We start from the raw sequence: 20,511 nt of genomic DNA, 5'->3' as shown, positions 1-20,511 counted from the left end.
TTCGGGGGTCTGGGTCCCCGCCTTATATAAGGGTCTTGTACCGCCTCCTATCTCATCATAGTCGATAGAGAGTTCTTCATTTTGTCCACCAAGAAAGATCAGATAAATCTGGCTAGGACACTAGTTGTTCTCGAGTTAGGTAACCAATTGAGACCTTCCTAGTATGCACCTTCTGGATCTCCGGGAGTATTAGGTACCACGGATTCAGTTCTGTAATATCTGGAGTTGTTAAGCATGCACACGACATACCTTATCTGTATATGGTATACCCTTTATATGTATATACCCTATAAATAGATATTCGATAGACATACTCTTAAACTACTCGAGGGCTTAGGTCCAAGAGCTCCCTTCGGTGCTATGGGCCGTTCGAACCACTGCCATACTTCACTATGAACTTGAGATAGGGTATCCACGAGTGGACGCCTTTGCATAACAAAGTCAAGTTCTATGATGAGCAGACAACATCAAATTCCTTGAGGAACCATGGAATAAAGAGCTCATATGATTAACCAAGTATCAACATGCACTCCACCGCTATCATGAATACAATGTTCAAAGTAGAACCCTTGTCGTTGGGGATCCAGTCTTGAGAAAAACCCGAAACCAGAATGAATTTTCTCCCAAATGGGAAGGTCCTTACACGGTGGTCGAAGTCATCCGACCAGGATTGGTGAAACTGGTAGTGAAGGACGGTCATGTGCTCAATAACTCTTAGAATATTAATCGGCTTTGCAAGTTCTATGTGTAAATCTGACTAGTTGGTAAGATTGGTCAAAGTTTGTTCTGAAGATTTTCTAGAATAATTCAATCGACATGGTTGCTTGAAATCTCAAGCATTATTGATATTTATTTTTTCCAATGACCATATCTTGTGAAAACTCAAAATCGATATAATTTTTGACTCGGTAAATCTTTGTTGAGTAAGTTAATATACCATGTACATGCTACTCAACGACCATTAATCTCACCCTGAGCGACAAATTGGTTCTTTAAGCAATGCATGAGAGTAAGACAATTACACTTGATTTCTCGGTCTGTTAGTTTAATAAGGAAGGACAAATTCGTCTGGTTTCCTTCAAGGAGTTAAGTCATTCCCAATCTTTGACTACCCTGTCGAAGGTTCCCTTTCTCCATCAAGCAGTCGAGGGAAGGGCATTTGCAGGTAATTTTTTGGCACTTTAGTCTTCTCTTTTATAATTGTGTTTGATGTGTTAGATAGAGAGACTTGGCAATGAGTCTTTAAGCGCTCCATGACAGGCTAGGATCCATACTGAGTACACACGGACCAACGTCGTCTATAACATTTAGAAGGGAATACAACTCAACCGAAGTATTTCGCAGATAGGTTGTTAGAGTTTCCTTTTCTCTGGTGACTCAATTTTTTTTATTTACGAGAACTTAATTGTGTTATAAAATTCCATGTTATGTATGTTCCTTGATTTGGTAAGTCGGAAATTTTCTTCTCCGAGTAGAAACTCGAGGGCTGGCGGTCGAGTACGCTCTAACTTTGTTGTTTCAGATTAAGGATATTTTTAGATACGAGTCTACTCGGGACAATGCTAGAAAAGATTAAGATCACGACAACGTGAAGAAATAGAAAAGACAACAAGTTTATACAGAAAATAGACTTAGTCTGTTACATAATAAAAAAACTCCATCTTATCTACGATGGAGTGGGCGATCGGAGCATCTGTTCAGTACAGTGCCACACTTCTAAGTCGCTACAATTAAAGCCCTCGTCGAAAGCTGCCAGATTGAATCAAAGGTTGTCTCCTAATTTCGAAAAAAGAATATATAAATAAAAATAACACAGTGTTACATCTCTGTTTTATTAGACGCCACTACAACAAGGCCGTGCGTGCTATAGTGCTTCTGCCCATACTTTTTTTTTTAACCCCACCTGCTTTACATGTGCACAAGATTGCCTCCCACCTGATCCATTACATTTGATCCCTCTTTATGGCCTCACCTGCTTTACTTGTGCACAAGTAAAAATCACGTACGCAATACAAACACATTTGACTCTAAAGAAAACCTCTCTATTCTGGTTTTTCTACCATCCATATGTGCAACTTCTCCAAATAAGAAAGCTACAAGTCAAGTCCTCAATAGTTGATCAAAATATAGAGATCTATACAGTAATTTGCATTATTTTCTCTCAAATTAGATCAAATTTGCTTTCCAGTACCATCATACCACAATGTTACTTTTCCTTGTTACAAAGGATCATTTGAGGTTTCCAAAAAACACTTAACCAAAAAGCAAAATTTTGTACAATATTCTTGGCCCTTATACTTTTCCTACAAATATATCTATTAGATACAACTACATCTACTAGAAAATTGAAGCACAATTCTCTAGTTTTCACTAGTTTCTACTAGTACCCAGAGAAACAAGGCAATGATCAAAACTAGATTACTGTTGAACCACAGAACAAGGACATAATTTTTTTATTAGTTTCTCTATAGGAAATATAGTTCTCCAGGATTGTTTTATTGAACTCCAACACTAGACTTGATTTACACAACATTAAGCTCCATATCACTTCACCTGTGCAACACTAGTTTTGTCTGATTTTTATTGTAGCCTGAATTCTCCATGTATAAACCTATCTTGAAATTCTACTAGTCCATTGCTATTCACAAAACTTGTGCCAACGAAAAAAGTGAGAATATGCATAATTAGGGCCGGTTTGTTTGGGCTTCTGCTTTTAGATTTTTTACTGTCAGAAGTCAGAAGTCCAAGCAAACGAGATTGCTGAAAAGTAGCTTCTGTGGCTTCTGGAAAAGCCAGAAGCCTGTTTCTGAGGAAATGAACTAGAAGTTGAGATGCTAGCTGAGAGTAGTTTTTCTGAGAAGTGGTGTGCTGAAAAGTTAAAAATTTATTATAAAATTCCATAGTTCAAATCCAAAATCAATTTTTCAGAAAAGCCAAATACATAGTTTTTCAAAAAAAAACCAAAAGCAGAAGTCCAAACAAATATACCTTTAATATCATGAGAACCAGCTTATGTTCTACAAATGTCATGAGAAATGCTTAACTCTGGATTTGCCTACATAACAATAATAAATTGCATGAACAGAACATCTATTTGCCTAGATGGTATAATAGTTTTGCCTACACAGTAGAATGTCTATTTCTTTTCAACTTTCATAAAAAGAAAATCATTGTGTTATATATTCAATGCTTAACAACTTTGGATAGCACTATCTATTTATGCCATAGTATAAACTTTGAACACCCTATGCCTACACTGTGTTTATGCCAAAATACTAACTTGATTGCTTAATACTATTGATTTGCCTGCACAGTATCACAATATGCTACACAATATCATCAATATACCTACACAATATGATAAAATTACCTACGATGTAATCATATAAGTGCCGATGTCTAACCCATATATTGAAGAAATATAAATTTTCTTACATAATAATAAATATTTTCCTACAAAATATAATTAATGTATCTGCATATTACCATTAATTTGCCTACATAATAGTATAGATTCGTACAATTACCTATACTGAACAATGAAAAATGTTTGATAAATAATTTTAAATAGCTCAAAAGTACATATAGCATTCTGTGTAATTGCTTTACGAAACCACATAGAAGTCCTACCTGATAAAAATGCAAGAAAATGATAACTTATTAAAGTTTATGAAAAAAAGCTTGATGCATAACTCTAAATTGCTCACGATAGATATAACATTTATGCATAAAGTGTGCAGAGCTAGCTAGTCGGCGCGCACGAGCACGATCCCGGTCACCTTCTTCGCCGCCGACCCGCCGTGCGACTCCTACTTCTGCGCCCACTGCACCGGCCTGAAGAAGGACGGCTTCCTCGGGAGGCCGGTCGCGCCGATGGAGCATATATATCCTCTACTCGGACTCGAAGGGCGACCTCGCGCTCCTCCGCGCCACCCTATCGGGCGGTCCCACCCACACGACCGACTACTTCATCTACAGGGCCGGGCGCCGGCCGTCGCTGCAGCTTCTCCAGGGCATCTGTTGCATCTGCTTCCATTGGACTCGTGCCCTTTGGCACCGACGACGGGCACTTCGTTTGGCCGCTCTCCGTTCAACACCCACCGAAGTGACGTACGAGCTCCACGTCTTCCGGTCCAAGCATGGCATGTGGACCAACAGTGCGCTGATGCCTGGGAGGGAGGTGTCTCTTTACCTAGTCAAGGTAATCGTGCTGGGAGGCGGCGAGCTAGGCTGGGTCCACCTCCGGAACGGAGGCTCCTCTTATGATACATATCTATTCTCTTTTTTTTAATATTAAATTATAAGATAGATGATATAAATAAGATGTGCAAGCCATATGTCATCCTGCTGCCTAAGATGCTCCCAGCCAACCAGTCCGACTCCCGCGGCGCCTCGATGTTCCTACCGCGACCTCGTCGTCTGCACCGACGGCTCAATCAGGTGCGTCGAGATGGAGCACTGCGCGAGGCGCGTAATCCACAAGATACTACCGGATGTCTCGACGCAGACGTGCTCTAGGACTCGGCCTTGGCGCTGGTACGAGTACCTGTGGCTTGTCCAAATATCTGAAAACGGATTAAGGTTATGACGGATGCTCGAATGCTGATCATGCGACTGTTCTGAGAAATGCCTTTTCTTCATCCCTTTTACGAGTATATTTTTGTGAACTGACAAATGTAGTTATGTCATATTTACATGTCCTGTGGACGCCGCAATTTGTCTCCACACCTCTCCTCGTCCCCTTCACCCTAGCTCATCCCATGGCAGTAGCTCTCGAGCGCGCTACGTTACAGAAATTGCTTCGAAATTTGAGTTAAAAGTATCAATTTCTTGTTCAAAGTCCAATGAAAATTCGAAACTAGAGACCAGTAACATCAGTGATGCAGAAATGTAGTTGAGAAGTCCAATACACTAAGATCCTGTTTGCTAAGGCTGCAGCTTCCAGCTTCTCCTCAGATTTAGAGTTTGTATACTTTAAAAAATGATTTAAACATATATTTTTAGTCTAAAATAAAAATAAGATAACGTTTATCCAAACACCCTAGTATACCCATAACACTGGCTCCACGAATTTTTTGAGCTAGAGATACACAGCTCTACGAATTCTTGGAGTTCCAGAGCTCTATCAAATAGGCCTTAAATTTGTCATTTGGATGGTAGATAACATTCGCTGAGCAGTTAATCTAGCGAACAAAAGAACCTCTTGTCAAGAAGACTGCGAATACAAGTAATATTTCTCTTACAAAAACATGCATTCTGTAACCCCTCACATGAAAATCTACTGTCGGTCTGCATCCTCCATTCAAAATTTTCAAGTACCGCATTTTCTATCCTTCATTTTCTTTACTGAGCAGGTCCTCTATACTCAGTTTTATTAGCAAGATGGTTAAGTAACCATTATTGCAAACCAGTAACGATGTTTAACTCATTGAAATTTGATACATGGACCCAAAACAACAAGCTTGATGTCCAAATAGAATATAGAAGTAAACCTTATTGCAAACTAGTAACGAATCAAATCTTAAAATACTGGTTTTCGTTTACCATCAGCTAGAACTTTACTGCCCCCCAATACCCAAACCAGCATAGCTTGGCCAGCCCGCCACTATTCATTTTACCCGAACCAGTGATCTGGCTCTGCAGTTAAGAAAGAAGAATTACCTATTAGGCTATTACTACAGCAAAAGAAGAAGAAGAAGCAGAAACCATAATAATACTGAATTAGAAAGGTTAACCAAAATGGCTCATATCTAATATGTCACAAATAACATCTGCGTCCCACCTGGATGAATGGCAATTTGAAGATGGTATTATCAACCAATCAATTATTTATCTTAAGCCCAAATTATCACAACCCTGGATGTTTGCACAAGAAACTCCAACAAGCAGCATGATATACTCGCAATGCCCACGAAATTGAACTCCCAAAAACCTAAAAGACCAAACCTCTAAGATTTGGCGTATGAAGCCCAATAATATTTCAGAATTCTTATCTTAGACTGTGAGGCTAAGTAGATGCCAGTGCGCAACATACACCAGACCACAGCACTAGCAAGGCGTGAAATAAGCATCCTACTCAAATAAATATCAAAGCGAGCAGCTTCATGGAAGCACATGGAATTTAACAGAGTAAGCATTTGATCCAACAGGGCTAACTCAGATTCTGTTACACCTCACAAATCAGGATATGGCTGGCTCCAACAACCACAATCAGTAAAACATTTGCCTGAAATGAGATGAAATGTGAACTAGCCACTCAAAAGGACGACATAACAACTAAAATCAGCAATTCACTCATTCCATTCCTTGAGATATATAAATGACAGTTATCGACGTCCGAAGTTCCTAAACCATGGTATGGATTGAAGCAGGAAACATTGCATTGCGATTTACGAATGGGGAAGAGCCTGACGAGTGGTACCTAAAGAGGGCACAGCGAGCCGAGATGGTCACTACATGAGGGTTGAGGAGAGCTTGAGGCACTCGCTCTGGCACCTCTTGAGGCAGACGTCGTTCCAGTTGGGCACCTGGTGCTGGTTGACGCAGACGGTGCGCGCACAAGCGTCGGCGCAGACGTCGAGCTCGGAGACGCCGCAGACGGTGACGCAGGTCTCCGGGATGGGGTCCTTGGAGAATGCCCCCACCTTCTTGAGCATCCTCTTGGAGGTGCACACGCGTTCGCAGACGAAGACCTCGTCGGAGCTCTTCTCCCGCCCCCGCGCCGCCTTGAGGCGCTGCTCCTCGTCACGGCGCCGCTTGATGAGGATGGCCTGGCCCGCCACGAGCGCCGGGATGGCCGCGCCCAGCAACGGCCACCACGCGTCCACCATCACCACGTGAGCGAGACTCCGCGTGCAACCGACGCCGCCTGGGGGGGGGGGGGGGAATCGGGGCTGCGCGGATCAGATTTGGCAAAAATCCCTAACGAGACAACAACGATCTGTGAGGAATTCTTGAGGCGAGATGGGAAGGGATGGGCGGGGAGATTTGGGGGTGACACCTTAGGATGGGCCGCTTGGACGCCGAGTCGCCGCCGCGCGTGGAGCGGAGGAGAGGGAGAGAGGGAGGCGAGGGTTTTAGGCGAGGCGAGGACGGCGAGGTGGCGTTTCCTTTCTCCAACTCCAATCTGTTCTGTTCTGCGGGTCTGGAGAGCGGAGATGACGGCTGGAGCTGGGCTGAAAATCGGCCGAAAGTTTGGCACCATCTTCACTTGTTAGACTACCTCTAACGGATTCCCTTCACGGTCAGATTCCCGTCGTGAAGGGATTCTCGTTCCCTTCAGCGCTTCCAACGGTTTTCCTTCACGGTTCCCTTCACGATAGGATTTTCAGGGTCATTCCCTTCAGGACGGGATTCTCTCTCCTTTCCCTTCACGATTCCCTTCGAAGAGAAGCTGTTGGAGATGAGAGAAAATAAAGTGAATGAGAACAGGGAAGGGAATCAGGAAGAGAACGAAATGAAAGGAATATGGTTGGGGATAGTCTTACGGCGGCGTGGAGACCTATCATCTTCATAATTTTACAGCGATACGTCGCATAACATATGATATCATACACATCGTAACGAATATTCACATTATAATCGAGAATATTAACAAATAATAATATAAATGTAGCTTAACAACTATAGTTTAGGATATTAAGAAATATAAATATAACACAAAAGATAAATAGAAATGTAAATATAGCATAAAAGATATATAACACTCCGATCTTTTAAAATTTCAAATGTCTCATCTCTCAAAAGTCATTCAATACAAACTCATCGAGATCGTTAGAAGCATCCACGTTCTCTACACTATCTTCAGTAGCATCTATTGGTTTGTCACCAAAATCATCAACATCAACATCATCCACAATGATGTCTTCTTCCTCTCCATCCTCCTTGTCGTCGTAACCACTCTTGATATATGTCTTACACGACGAGCATAGGTCCTAGAAAGGTTACGACCTCGAAGCTCATATGATGCACCAATTGCGTCATTAACTTGATCCCATGTGAGTCCGAGCCACTAGTAACTTGAGATTGGGCCGTTGGGTCAACTCATTTATTTTCCCAATCAAAGTCTTTCGTAACAAAAGCGTCGTAGCTTTTACCCGCTTCCTCACAGCGCTTTCGGAACCTACTAGTCATTTTCCAATTGTAGGCAATATAAACCAAATCATTCAATCTTTTATGCTCTAGTCGGTTTCTCTTCTTAGTATGAGTCTACAAGCAACCATAAAAGCAAGCAAAGTTAATAAAAATATATTATTAATTTTGTTAATTGAAATATGGAACTTGAGTACTTCACTTACAAATCCAAAAGTACAAAGTGCTCCAATTATACTCACAACTGGATGATGAAGCATAAAGACTAACAATATGCTTTGCAAATCTTTGTAAGTCGATAGATCGGCCACCATACGCATGCCACCAATCAACTAAATTAACAATAAACATGCATATATTATGAGTTATTTCTTAAATAATATGCTGAAATTACAATTTTAAATCACTTACGGGGTTCTTTAACTTCATAGTTTGGAGGGCCATGCAATTCTTGAAGATGTCTCCACGTTGATCTTCGTAGAGCATGGATTGTTCTTCAATTTTGTTTTGAATGGTCTCATCTTCCACCATTCATGCAAGCACATCATTAAAACAACCCCTTAGGTGCTCAACATATTCATCATTCTCTTTTTGGATGGCATAGAATTTTCCTAGATTCAAAAAGAGAGCAGCATCATAGAGTGGAGTGTCCATTTGCCTATCCCAACGACCCTTAATAATTAGTAAGATTTTATTGAGCAAGTTTCTCTAATTTTCAGTACAGAGGCAACATTTATCCTCTCTCATGCATTATTCATGAGAGAAGCAACCTCTGGCATGGCAAGCCTCTCATCACCATCAATCACCTTCAACACAATGATAAGTGGTAGAGAAGCTCTAAGGGAATCCTCAATGGAGTTCTAGAACTCCCTAGAAAGCACAATATCATACACCTTTTTTCCTGCCTCTGTCTTTGCTAGTTTGCAACAAGTCCAATCATTAGAGGTAAACAAATATCTCAGTACATCTCCGTGCTTGTGCAAACTCTGCAAGGTGAGAAATGTGGTAGCAAACCGAGTTGCTGCTGGTCTCACAAGATCCCTACCACCTGTCTTCTCTCTCATTGCACTAAGAAGTCTCCCACGCCTATAGAAGAAAGTAGTAACATGCCAAGCACGTGAGATAGGCTTTTTGAATTCCTTCAACTTCCCTACATCTTCCTACATAATATCTAAGCAATGTGCAGCACAAGGTATCCAATAAAGTGTAGGAAACCTCTCCATGAGAAGTTTTCCCGCTGCCTTATAATTAGCCCCATTGTCAGTGACAACTTGCACAACTTTATCTTCTCCAATATCCATTATTCTTTTCTCTAACAAATTAGCTAGCATCATTTGGTCATGAACTTATGCTGATGCATCAACTGACTCCAAGAAGAAAGTCCCCTCCAGACTATTGACTAGAAAGTTGATCAAATGGTGCCCTCTCTTATCCGTCCATCCATCTGACATCAATGTGCAACCATATTGCTTTCATGCATCCTCGTGTTTCTTCCTCAAATCATCTGTCTCTTTAACAACCTTCTCAAGCAATAGCTCCCTAAGCTCATGGTAGGTAGGAGGCTTGTACCCAAAACCATATTGTGCAGTGTCCTCTATAGCAATCTCAAAATATTTAAAATTTGCGGTATTGAATGGTATGCCACACTCATAAAAGAAGCTAGCTCACTCCAAGTTGACAGCATCTCTTTCTTCCTTTGTCCTCATCTAGCTTGGATACTGATTTGAGAAGTACCATTCGAATGTCTTTCTTCCACTTCCTCTTTTGGCGTTCTCCTAAGCATTGAACCAACTGACTTTGTATTGGGCTCTTTTGGTGCTCTGAACTTTAAGGTAGATTGTTTTCTTTTGGCAGCTGTCCTAAACTAGGATGCACAATGCTTCTAGTAACATCTTGGAACTCCTCTATCACATCAATCACATCATCATTTTCTTCTTGAAGCCCTCCTTCATCATCAAGTGGAAGTGGTCTATTCTTGCCTTTCAAAACTATTTGCATCTCTTGAGCGATAGCTGATGTGGTTTTGGCACACTTCAGAATATCTCTATAACCACCCACAAGATGCTCCTTGAGCCTTGTAATTCCTCCGATTACAGTTCTATCATACAAGCAACACTGTAAGAGATCTTTATTATCAATGGTCGGCCAAAATGCATATTTTTACCCTGGATCAGTTGACCTTACCGACTTTCGCTTTGGACCAGTCTTTGGATTATGCTTTGATGCAGCGTTTGAAGCCTCCGCACTTCCAGTTCCTTGAGTAGCCATATTCCGAAGAAAATGTAGCAACAATTTAGAATATAGCGAAATGCTAACATAAGAAGTAAAGAACTAGTTCTAACTGTTGTTAATCATGGGCAATAGACTACAAGAGCTAAGAATTAGTGCTAACTACCAATGATTAAAAGATGTGTCTACTGCCTAATGGCCTAACATCACAGCCTTGTTCAGAAGATGTTCTAACAGATCACATAAGCTCAAATCAGTATGTGTTGTGCTCATAGATGTGCTCATCTACCAAATAAAAGAGTAGAGGCTCACAGCACAGAGAGAAGAGAGAGAGAGCCAGAGCATACCTTGGGCGGGGTGGCCGACTCAAGTGACAGAGGCGGTCGGCTCAGGCGACGGGGGCGATGGACTTCCATGCGCGGGGGGGGGGGGGGGCAGCAGACTTCTAGGTGGGGAAGGCGGCCAGCTTGGGCGACGGCGGGGGACGTCGGCTCTGGCGACGTGGGCGGCGGACTTTCAACCGAGGGATGATGGTCGGAGACGGGCAGGATCTGAGGGTGGCTGGCGGATACGGCGAGTGCGCGGACGACTGCTGGATCTGAGGGTGGCCGGTGGCGCGTCAGCCGAATCTGAGGGCGGCACGTCGGTGAGGAGCCGTCTCAGCAGTGGCGGCGGGGATCGACGAGGACCACTGGACCAGTCGCTAGTGGGTAAAGGTGAGACGCTCCTCTGTGACCCACTCGACCTCTCCTCCCCTTCTAATCCCCTCCGTCCAACCGGTACGACATCCGCTACACGAAAACAGACACCACATGACGATATATCGGCGCCACGGCAACACCATGCCTATATAGCGGACGCCATAGATGTCAATGCCGTGGCAAGGCCCAAACTACCGCCACACCACTATATCATCGTTATGACGACGTCATGACAACCATGATCTTCACACTTCTTGCCCATATAGCCCCAAAGCCGACACATAAAGCTTCAAGACGAAGCCCCTCTGAAATACTGGACTGTCAAGTCGACACTTTTCGCAAGTTGCTCACAGCGTGCGAGCAACCAGGTCGGGAGTTCGACTCCAGCTTTTGCTACACACGCGACAAGTGTTCAATGATATTACGCGCTCTCACACACCGAAGGTCTCAAGCCTTCTAATTCATTCTTAACATGTGATGGCCGCACACGCATGTACGCCCCTTGTACCCTAAAAAATGTAGACACTTTTCATATTTCGAGCAATCGAATAGAAAAGGATTGGAGATAAACTTTCGTTCAACATGTACGGATGCGTGCCTCTGACTTTCAAACGGAAAATTATACTATTTTGAGATGATACACATTTTTTTAGATGTGATACACATATACTACTTAATCTTACAAGGGGTAACTATTTCATCTAAAAGGAAAAGACAACTATTTACAGCTTATCCGCTATGTACGATGTATCCCGCAATTGGGTGCAAGCTTCATAAAACACAGCCCGCCCAAAATTGCTTCGTCAGATCAACCACCTTGTTTCAGTAAAGGGACAAATCGAGTCTCACGAAGAAATGCTAAACCGAAGCATGCATGCTACCGAAAAATTCCACAGCACCATTAACATCCAACTGAATTGGTACAATGCCGCCCGGGAAACAAAAGGCCTAGGTTTCTGCTTTTTTGAGACGTAATTTCAAGTTTTTCTCCAAAAATCCCAAGGTTTCGGCATAAGAAGGATCATTCTTGTTCACTGGCTTGCATGAATTTATATGGTCAGTGGACGGCAGAACCTGCAAAAAGTACAACGGTAAGCACTTGAAATTTGCATAATCTGGAACTGCCGTAGCACAAGGAATTTATGAAAGCATACAAAATGAACTAAAAATAACTGGTAGGACAAATGTGAGAGTGGTTCATATGGATCAAAGTATATAAGTACATTGGTAGCCTAGGTGACCTAATTATAAATAAATCCCAGCGTCTTTCCGTACTATTTCGCAGTGCAAATAGGCAAACTAAACCTACTTTTGACTATCAACATAAATATACCGTTGACATCATCGAGACTAAAATTGGACTGTGCACCACATGTGATTGCATGATATGTTAAGCCCCTCATGATACAAGGTAAGAATTCCCTATATAATGGTCGAAAAACTGCAAAGAACTGTGAAATACTCATGTAAGAATTACCTATATAATGGTTGTAAAACTGCAAAGAACTGTGAAATACTTACAACGAGTTCCCCATAACCAGGGTATGCAGATTCAATTGGCACTATCTCCATCCGAAGTGCCCAACCACCATAGCCTTCAACGATTGGCGTGACCTGGGTCTGTCATGGAACCAATTAGCACAGATAACTTAGCATTGTGGCATTGGAACCATACAGTATGATTGTATGACGGCATTTTTCCTTTACCTCACTAAAACTAAGAACATCAAGAAGTCCTTTACTGTGGCGCTGCCGCACAAAATCGTTTAGTTCAACTAGTCTTGGAGATCCACTTCTTAGCTCACCAATCTATTGAAAGATAGTGTCAGAACAATATAGAAACGACGAAAAATATCAGTTGCTGAGCAAGTTTGTCATACGAAGATCATACCGAAGGAGCAGGACGAAACACCAACCCCATACGCCATGGCATGTCTGCAAGTTTACTGCCAAAATGCGGACAGCTATAAAAAACCTGTGATACGGACACAGTTACATCCTATTCACAGTCACAGAGATGATCATAAAATTCAACAACCAAATACATACTAGCCCAACAGTATTACTCAGGAACTTGTCGTAATTATTCAGCTTTGCTTGATACAATAGCTGCTTAACCACCAGTCCTCCCATGCTGCAAGTAAAGTTCTTTCAGCAATCAAAAATTACAGAAGCAAGGAAAAGTTAGCACCACGCCACCGCAATTGCATGAGCGAGCACAACACCAGAAACCAGCCATCTTTACCTGTGTGTCACAAAAACAACAGGCCTACTACCGATCCCAGCAGCCACCAACTTTCTCAGCAGCATAGAGCTCACCTCCTATACAGCAAATACAGTCTCAATTGAATACTATGAGTAAGAAAAAAATCAAATTATCAATCAATAACATAAAAATAGGTACCAACATATATCACATCAAACATAGATTCTTGCAACCTAGAATTATGGAACAATTTACAGTGAAATAGCAGCCCATGAGAAAGGCCAGACAAATACTCAATTGTCAGCACCTAGTCTATTTCACCACAAAAACTTGCATCAATAAGAAAAAAAAGGTTGTTTTTTTTGGGCGGGGGTATATGCCACTACTAAGTTTAAAAACTTTTGGATTGTAATTTGTAACGCTGACAAGCTGGATGCAGGCCCACATATAAAAGATACAAGTGACACAAAATTTCAAGATTTCTTCAGGTGGCATGAAAGAGAATGCGGCGAGGGAGGGGGCCATGCGCAAAACACGGAAAACTTAAAGAACTCTCGAAAGTTATAACCTGAAGGGGCAAGCTGGCTCCAGTCCATTGGGTCAAATTTGTCTGCATAAATTAATTGAAACTGATAAGGACATTTAAAAGCAACAAGGATGGTATCAGCACTTCAGCAGGGAAGCATCAAATATTCAAATGTACCAGAAGAACTCATATTGTGAAAGGGGCGAATACAGATCTCCAACATAAGGACGGCAGAACAGAGGCAATTGATGAGGCATCAAAGAACAGACCTTGTATTTGACTGTAAAAAAACGAGCTTGAGGGAAATCTGCTGCAAGCCATTCTCTTGGCCAACATGTGCCCTCTTTTCCAGCATCCTCGTCAATGCTTTCCACCAAACCCGCTTTGGTAGTTGATGATTTGTCATCAGCTATTCGCCATGAATTGAATGGGCCACCACGAAGGCCATGGACAAACACAACATCCATCAAAGGGGCAGTTTTGGATGCAGCATCTGCACCATCTACAGAGCTCCCCGTTTCAAAGCCACAGTCTTCAATACATCCGTCATCATTACAATTATCTCTTGCGACTTTTGAAATCCCAAAACCACTGTTGTCCAAATGAACCTCGAGAGGTAACTCTGGATTTAGCAAGAACAGTGCATCTCCAAACTGAGGACATTTTCTTTTATACTCGCTTTCTGAATCAGGATATTCATCAGAAACTCTTCTCATATTTAGATTCTCAGAGCAGAATATGTTCAACAATGTTAACCTGCAGTAACTTTTAAGTTTTATATCATTGCAAGGAATTCGTCCACTTGCACATTCTTCAAGCCACTTGCACCATACATCATCAGAAATAATTTCCTTCTTTGAACTAGGTAGAAGAGAGAGAATGGTAAGCAACCGTCCAGCATGCCTTCGAATATGTGCTGCAGGAGGAACACGTACAGTTGAGGGATCAGTGGTAGCATCAGTAGAAGAAACATTAGAAGCAGACACATTCTTGTCCTGCACTTCTAGAATTCGTGATGCATCATATGCTTCAATTGCAGCAAGTTTCTCATAATCATCACCCAGGAGGATGTGCCTCAACAAGGAAAGAGCTCCAAAATCAGCTATTCTCTTTTGGCATGCACTATCCTCAGAACAAAGCTCAGCTAGAGCTTTTATTCCCTTGAGGGTAGCTGATGCTGAGTCAGTAGCATCAAACTTAGGTGGGTTCTTTTTGTTCAAATTCTTTAGAGCTGTAGCAAATGGTTCAAGTGATAGAAAATCGGAAAGTGGTACTTTGTCATCAGATTCAGATTCATAGTCCGATTGAATGCTTGCCAGTTTAACAACAGCGCTAGCTAATTGATTCAGGACCTGAGTTGCAGTGGAAGCATTATGGTAGTCAACCGGACTCTGTCAATAACAAAAGTTGCATTAGGATGGTAGGAGGAAGAACAAGAATGTGAGTGAAACAGTAAATGATCATATTCATTAGAAGAAGAAGAAAAACTCGACCACGGAGAGAGAGATGTGTGGGAGGTGTGGGTGTAGACCCCCACCACCCAAGTTCGAGTGCTCTTGAACTCGGATTTGGGTGCCTATTTCTTCTTAATGAAAAGCCACCTAGCTCCTCCTAGGTTGGTCCTTGTTTAGATCATATTCATTAGGACTATCAGGTAACATGCTAAATTCCACAGTGCAAATCTAGGTTATACTGTAACATTCAAATAATGTTACATCAACAGAACAGGGCAGCTGGTACATGTCTGAATAATAAATGATGACACAATCAAATGCCTTAACTTTGTTACAAAAACCAACATTCTAATAAAAAGAAATTGTGGTTTTCCATCAAAGCATGAATGTTTATAGAACCTGTCTATGATTACACCGGGATAATTCCACCAGTCTATTCTAAATAGCCACACACTTCATGAAGCATTCAATATAATGTTTTATAATTTCTATTAACATAGTACTATAAATATCCATGCCCAAAGGTATTGGATACTGTGACTATGTCTAAAACAACATCTACTTTGAAACAAATGAAGTACTTTAGTCAGAGCTTATCAATCTACTTTTATGCTGTGATAGTGTGTATACTGTAGACAAGCTTAAGATCTTTACACTGGGTAAAACACTCATCCAAAATATATTTTGCAGTAAACAAAACATGAGTACCTTCACTTTCTCCAGTTCAGGCTGAGTGGGTCCTTTCAAATTTTGTGCCTTGTTGTCTCCAAGAATCTCAGAAAGGGCAAGAGCTAACCATCCCTGAGAAATTGGCACTGAAGCTGGCCCATAGTCTTCAAGTATGCATGAAAGGATTTTTACAGCTGTCAGATGTGTTTTATCTGATACAGATTTATCAAAAAGCCAACGAAGAAGAATGCCGGACCATCTTTGAGATTCCTCAAGTGATAAAGGAACTTCACCAGCATAAAGCAAACTCAGTGCGACTGATATTGATTCTTTCATACTGTTCTGACCATTCTGATTTTCTATCTTTTTTGCAATACTGCGAAGAGGGTGAAGGCCCTTCTTCCTTATCACAAATTTTGACTCATTACACCGCATCATGGATAATAGGAAAGTTGATAATGACAGCTGACCCAATGGCATGTCATTGTTCTCAGTAGCCTGGGAAGCTGTAGAAAGAAGACTATAGCACCAATCAGGAACTGAAGAAGCCAAGGTCGAATTCTGGACTTCTAAAAGAGCTCGAGCCACCAGAGTTCCATGCCACTTAACTGTTCTTTCAGGTGCTTTCAGTGCAGTTGCGACCGCATGGCCATCACTATCAAGTTCTTGAATACGAGTGCGATTCAGATCTGATGCTATAGCCCAGTTTGCAAGAGCCCATGTAGCAAAAGGTACAGCTACATGCTCCCTCTGCAAGTCATCCCAAAGGCCTGGGACGGCAGAAGACCTTAATTTCTCAACTAGTGGAGACTCAATAGCATCCTCTTGCACCTCCAATCTTCTACTATTATGTGAGACTTCCAGAATATCATCATCTGAGTTGTCCAACTCCAACAAGTTATTTCCCCTAGAGAATCCCAATATAGTGGTTCCACCAAGCACCTTAATCCCTATCCCTTTTAATCCTCTGTCACCATCATTGCTGCTAGTATCCTCGTGGTCATCAAAATGCATCCCCCCTTGCTCAATGACTTCAATTGCTGCTGCAATATCTCTTGTATCAGCATCTGCAGGCAGCAAAGGCTGAAACGACGAGAAATCTGCATTATCGCAGTTCGAAGTGATGATATCCATAAGTGCAGCCACAAGCATGCTCCTCCCTTTAGAATGATCTGAACCATCAAATGAAGAGTGCCTAGATTTCTGTCTCAACAATAGAAAAAATATTAGGTATGAGCAACTAATAGTGTCCATGAGTGTGGCAAAGCCAGAAAATTTAAGAACAATAGGTTGCTTCTTTTCATGAAGCAAAGTATGCCTGAAGACAATACATATCCCGAAAAGAATGAAAAAGCTTAAGAAAATGATTGGTCAGTAACAAAAATCTTAACACAGTTTTTACCTTGTAATTATACCAAACAGAATAAAGGCCTGTTTATGTTATTTTGTTTATTTTGCCTCTACTTGACATACAGCAAATAAACGTTAACAAGCTCCTATTGATCCCACATCCTTTTAGCACAGGAAAGAAATAGAAACTCTGCATTGCAGCACTAGACGTATTCATAACAGATTAATTATCTTAAGCAAAATACAGGTAAATATGCTGACCTCCAATCACATCGATTCTCCAGTCATAGAAATGTGTTAAATATTGCATTCATGGGTCATAATGTCGTAATTTACATAAATGAACAAGTAACTTTGAATGTTAAGACTTAAAGACTGCACAAGAGATAACCAAGCCACCAATGAAAATATACTACATTTATTCTAACTCCTAGACCTTACTGAAGCAGAAAAATAGCAAGTTTGTGCAGCTAATTTTCAAGTTACAAACTCATTGGACATCCAGATCTATTATCATCGCAATGCAGTCACATTGCGTAGAGAGTTTTAGCTCAAGCAACCTTAAAGTGCAAGAACACAGAGACTGAATACCCATTAAGACATGGCATCGACATAACTAATCTTGCAAAATATGAGTACAAACCTATTTCCACTTATAAGCTAGGCATCTGAATCCTACAACATAACACATGGATGCCCTATTTCGTTGCTAGAAAACAGGCAATGTCAAATCAATTTACCTAGCTAAAAAAGTAGGTGCCGTCTATAGCTCACTCGAGCATTTCTCTCCCTCTCCTCACTCGATTTTTCCACCATCAAATCCACATCTAATGGTCATCCCATTTTCTTTTTCCTCCCGATCTGTCTCCTCTGGATCTCCCGCCCCCACCCCACCCTTTTGCTCCCGTTTGCGGCGGCTCCCACCACCGAATCCGCCACCATCGGCCGCCGGCACTCTAACCCGACTTCACCGGGCTCTTGCTGTGATGCCCCGGCCCCGACACTGCACAGCCGACAGTCCTCCACATCCTGCGGCCAGCGGCATCCCCGCTACCCCGCCCCCACACCCACCACCATTGCTGGGCTGGCCTGCTGCCCAGGCATCCTTCTAAGCTCACGGAGAACTCCGGTGAACTCCAACCCCACCCCTAACCCTCACCAGAGAAACCCCCTCGCCTAACCCTAACCCCGCCGGAGATGGAGAAGGGGTGAAGATGGGAGAAAAACTCGGGTAGAGTTTAGCAATACCGAAAAAATTAACAGGTCAAATATTAGTTGATGCTCAGGTGGACGTATAAGAAATAGTGGGGTTTTCTTATCCTAATTCCACGTGGTGGTTACAGTAAATAACCACAAAGAGCCAACTACAGCGCATATTCACCAATCCCGTGTGATGGCATACCGCAAGCTTATATCAAACCACATTACGGCAATCAATTAAAGCAAACAACACAAAAGTAACACCTATTATCACCTTGCCGCGCGTTGGTTGGTAAGAGAAGATGAACTGGAGGAGGCAGGGCACGGCGCGTGGGCGCCCGAGAACAGCAGGCGCGACCCACGGGTCGGCCACCAGGTGCGCGAGCGCCCTCGCGGCCTCCGCCTGCGTGGCGCCGCGCACGACGCTGTCGAGCAGCCAGTCGATGACGGCGCCGCCGCCTGCAGAGACGATGGCCGCGCGGCGCGCGGCGCTGGCAGCGGCGATGTCGGCGAGCAGCGCGGCCACCCGCAGCTCGAACCCCGACCGCACATCCTGGTTCGCGGACGAGAGCACGGACAGGAGCGAGTTGCACAGCACCCGCGAGGCCGTCCACGTGTGCTGCATCCGCTCCACGACGCGCCCCGCGGACGCCCTGGACCTCTCCAGGGTCTCCTCGAGGTTGTCGGTGGTGAGGTAGACCGTGCACGCGGCAGCGAGGGAGATCGTGGAGAAGGCGAGGAGCGGGGCGAGGCGGCGGGCCCCACTGCGGCGGGGCGCGAGGTGGTGCGGCGGCGGGGCTGCGATCGGGAGGGAGGAGGCAGAGGTGGAGGGGGCGGAGGGCGTGGGCGAGGCGGGCGGGGTGGGGCTGGAGGAGAGCAGACAGAGGCGATGCCGATGGTGGTAGACACGACGGAGGTGGAGACCGCGTCGCAGCATCGCCGCACAGGGAAGCATCGCGGGCAGCTTCTTCTCTTCGGGAGGGTCGTTTTTTTTGGGGGGGGGGGGGGGGCGGGGTTTCCGGGCGATGTGTTCAACGGGTGCGGCGGTTGCCGGTTTGCCGTGGGGAGGAAGTCGAGGGAGTTGGGGAAGGGAGGCACGCGGCGCGGGAATATTCGCCGGAGAAGAGGGGGCGAGCGAGAGAGAGGCGGTGGTGCGGCAAGCGAGGAGACGGGACGGGACGGGAGAGCTGGTGTGTTGGGCTTGATGGGCTACGCTACCTTAGTTTGGATCGGACTCGAAGCTTCGGAAAGACGCAGCCCGTGTCGAAAGGCCGCACGTTTTCCTCGCCGTGTACCTTTTTTTACAGAGAGAGATTCTTCTCCATAAAAGTGGCTATGTGGGCCGGGCTAAATAGGTCTGTATGAGGCACGGTTATTTTTTTCGACCTAGGTATGGCACAGTACGGTGTCTAATGGGTCAGTCGGCAACGATGGTTTAGATCGGAGCCGCGGTACGATGGAGGCACGGCACAGTCTGTTTAACTATTTCTATTTTTTAATATCTTATATAATTTATTTAGATCTAATACCATATAGAATATGTTGTGTAATAGTAGTGTGTTTGAGTCTAAGCAGAATATCGTGTGTTCGACTTCAGGTGAAAGCAAGTTTTTATAATTTTTTCTAATTTTCCGCGAGCTGACGAGCCAAAAAAGGTCATCAGACCTACAATACCGCGAGCCAGCACGGCATGACTCGATCTTAAGTGATTAGTGCTAGGCTAGAGTCACGACACGTGGGTTGGCACTTAGCTAAACGGGTTGTGCCTTAATAGGCACGTACCGTGTCGTGCCGGGCCACCTATTTGACCACCTCTACTTCTCCACAAACTACTCGTCTACTCCTGTTGGACAATGAATTTGGCATGCTACTTTGTAGTTTGTATTAGTTGAGTGTTAATGTATTATAACAGAAAATAAAATTTATATACGATAATATTAAGTATATGTATAGGTATTATTTATATTAATAGTTCTAAAGAGTGATTTTATGTGCTGTCACACAGCACATCTGCTGCCCATTTGTAATTATTTTTTATTTCTAATACCTTCGGGGATGAATGATGGATTTATCCTGCATGTGTGT

At 43.2% G+C, this 20,511-nt stretch overlaps 2 protein-coding genes across 5 annotated transcripts; both read right to left on the bottom strand.

The window, feature by feature from the left end:
- Positions 1-5,397: 5,397 nt before the first annotated feature.
- On the bottom strand, positions 5,398-7,187 carry LOC133916798 (uncharacterized protein At5g64816-like). Its single transcript, XM_062360643.1, has 3 exons — positions 7,001-7,187; positions 6,422-6,868; positions 5,398-5,637 (listed from the first exon to the last, which is right to left on the bottom strand). The coding sequence occupies exon 2, from the start codon at positions 6,828-6,830 to the stop codon at positions 6,453-6,455; it is 378 nt and encodes a 125-aa protein (XP_062216627.1). The 5' UTR covers positions 6,831-6,868; positions 7,001-7,187; the 3' UTR covers positions 5,398-5,637; positions 6,422-6,452.
- Positions 7,188-11,580: 4,393 nt separating this feature from the next.
- LOC133916796 (uncharacterized) lies at positions 11,581-19,635 on the bottom strand. Of its 4 annotated transcripts, none has more exons than XM_062360641.1 (10): positions 18,701-19,633; positions 15,916-17,079; positions 14,023-15,144; positions 13,796-13,837; positions 13,267-13,343; positions 13,071-13,155; positions 12,913-12,996; positions 12,729-12,830; positions 12,543-12,641; positions 11,581-12,095 (listed from the first exon to the last, which is right to left on the bottom strand). In XM_062360641.1, exons 1-10 carry the CDS (start codon positions 19,379-19,381, stop codon positions 11,970-11,972), a joined length of 3,582 nt encoding a protein of 1,193 aa, XP_062216625.1. In that variant the 5' UTR covers positions 19,382-19,633; the 3' UTR covers positions 11,581-11,969. The 4 variants fall into 4 exon arrangements, 3 of the variants coding, with proteins under 3 accessions (XP_062216625.1, XP_062216624.1, XP_062216626.1); XM_062360640.1 differs by lacking the exon at positions 11,581-12,095 and adding an exon at positions 12,132-12,443 and having other exon boundaries at positions 12,499-12,641; positions 18,701-19,635; XM_062360642.1 differs by lacking the exons at positions 11,581-12,095; positions 18,701-19,633 and adding exons at positions 12,132-12,443; positions 17,967-18,099 and having other exon boundaries at positions 12,499-12,641.
- Positions 19,636-20,511: the final 876 nt, after the last annotated feature.

Source organism: Phragmites australis, chromosome 4, assembly GCF_958298935.1.
Source record: "Phragmites australis chromosome 4, lpPhrAust1.1, whole genome shotgun sequence".
NCBI classification, from domain to species: Eukaryota; Viridiplantae; Streptophyta; class Magnoliopsida; order Poales; family Poaceae; genus Phragmites; species Phragmites australis.
The sequence above is the reverse complement of the archived record's forward strand: the minus strand, read 5'-3'. Positions and strand labels throughout refer to the sequence as shown.

Bases quoted from the DNA above. Each gene is read 5' to 3' on its own strand.
- LOC133916796 (XM_062360640.1), bottom strand. From the start codon at position 19,381: ATGCTTCCCTGTGCGGCGATGCTGCGACGCGGTCTCCACCTCCGTCGT. The intron at 13,838-14,022 runs GTCTGTTCTTTG...TAATTTATGCAG, and splicing joins TTTTTACAGTCAAATACAAG to ACAAATTTGACCCAATGGAC. The intron at 13,156-13,266 runs GTAAAGATGGCT...CTTTACTTGCAG, and splicing joins GTTGTTTTTGTGACACACAG to CATGGGAGGACTGGTGGTTA.
- LOC133916798 (XM_062360643.1), bottom strand. From the start codon at position 6,830: ATGGTGGACGCGTGGTGGCCGTTGCTGGGCGCGGCCATCCCGGCGCTC.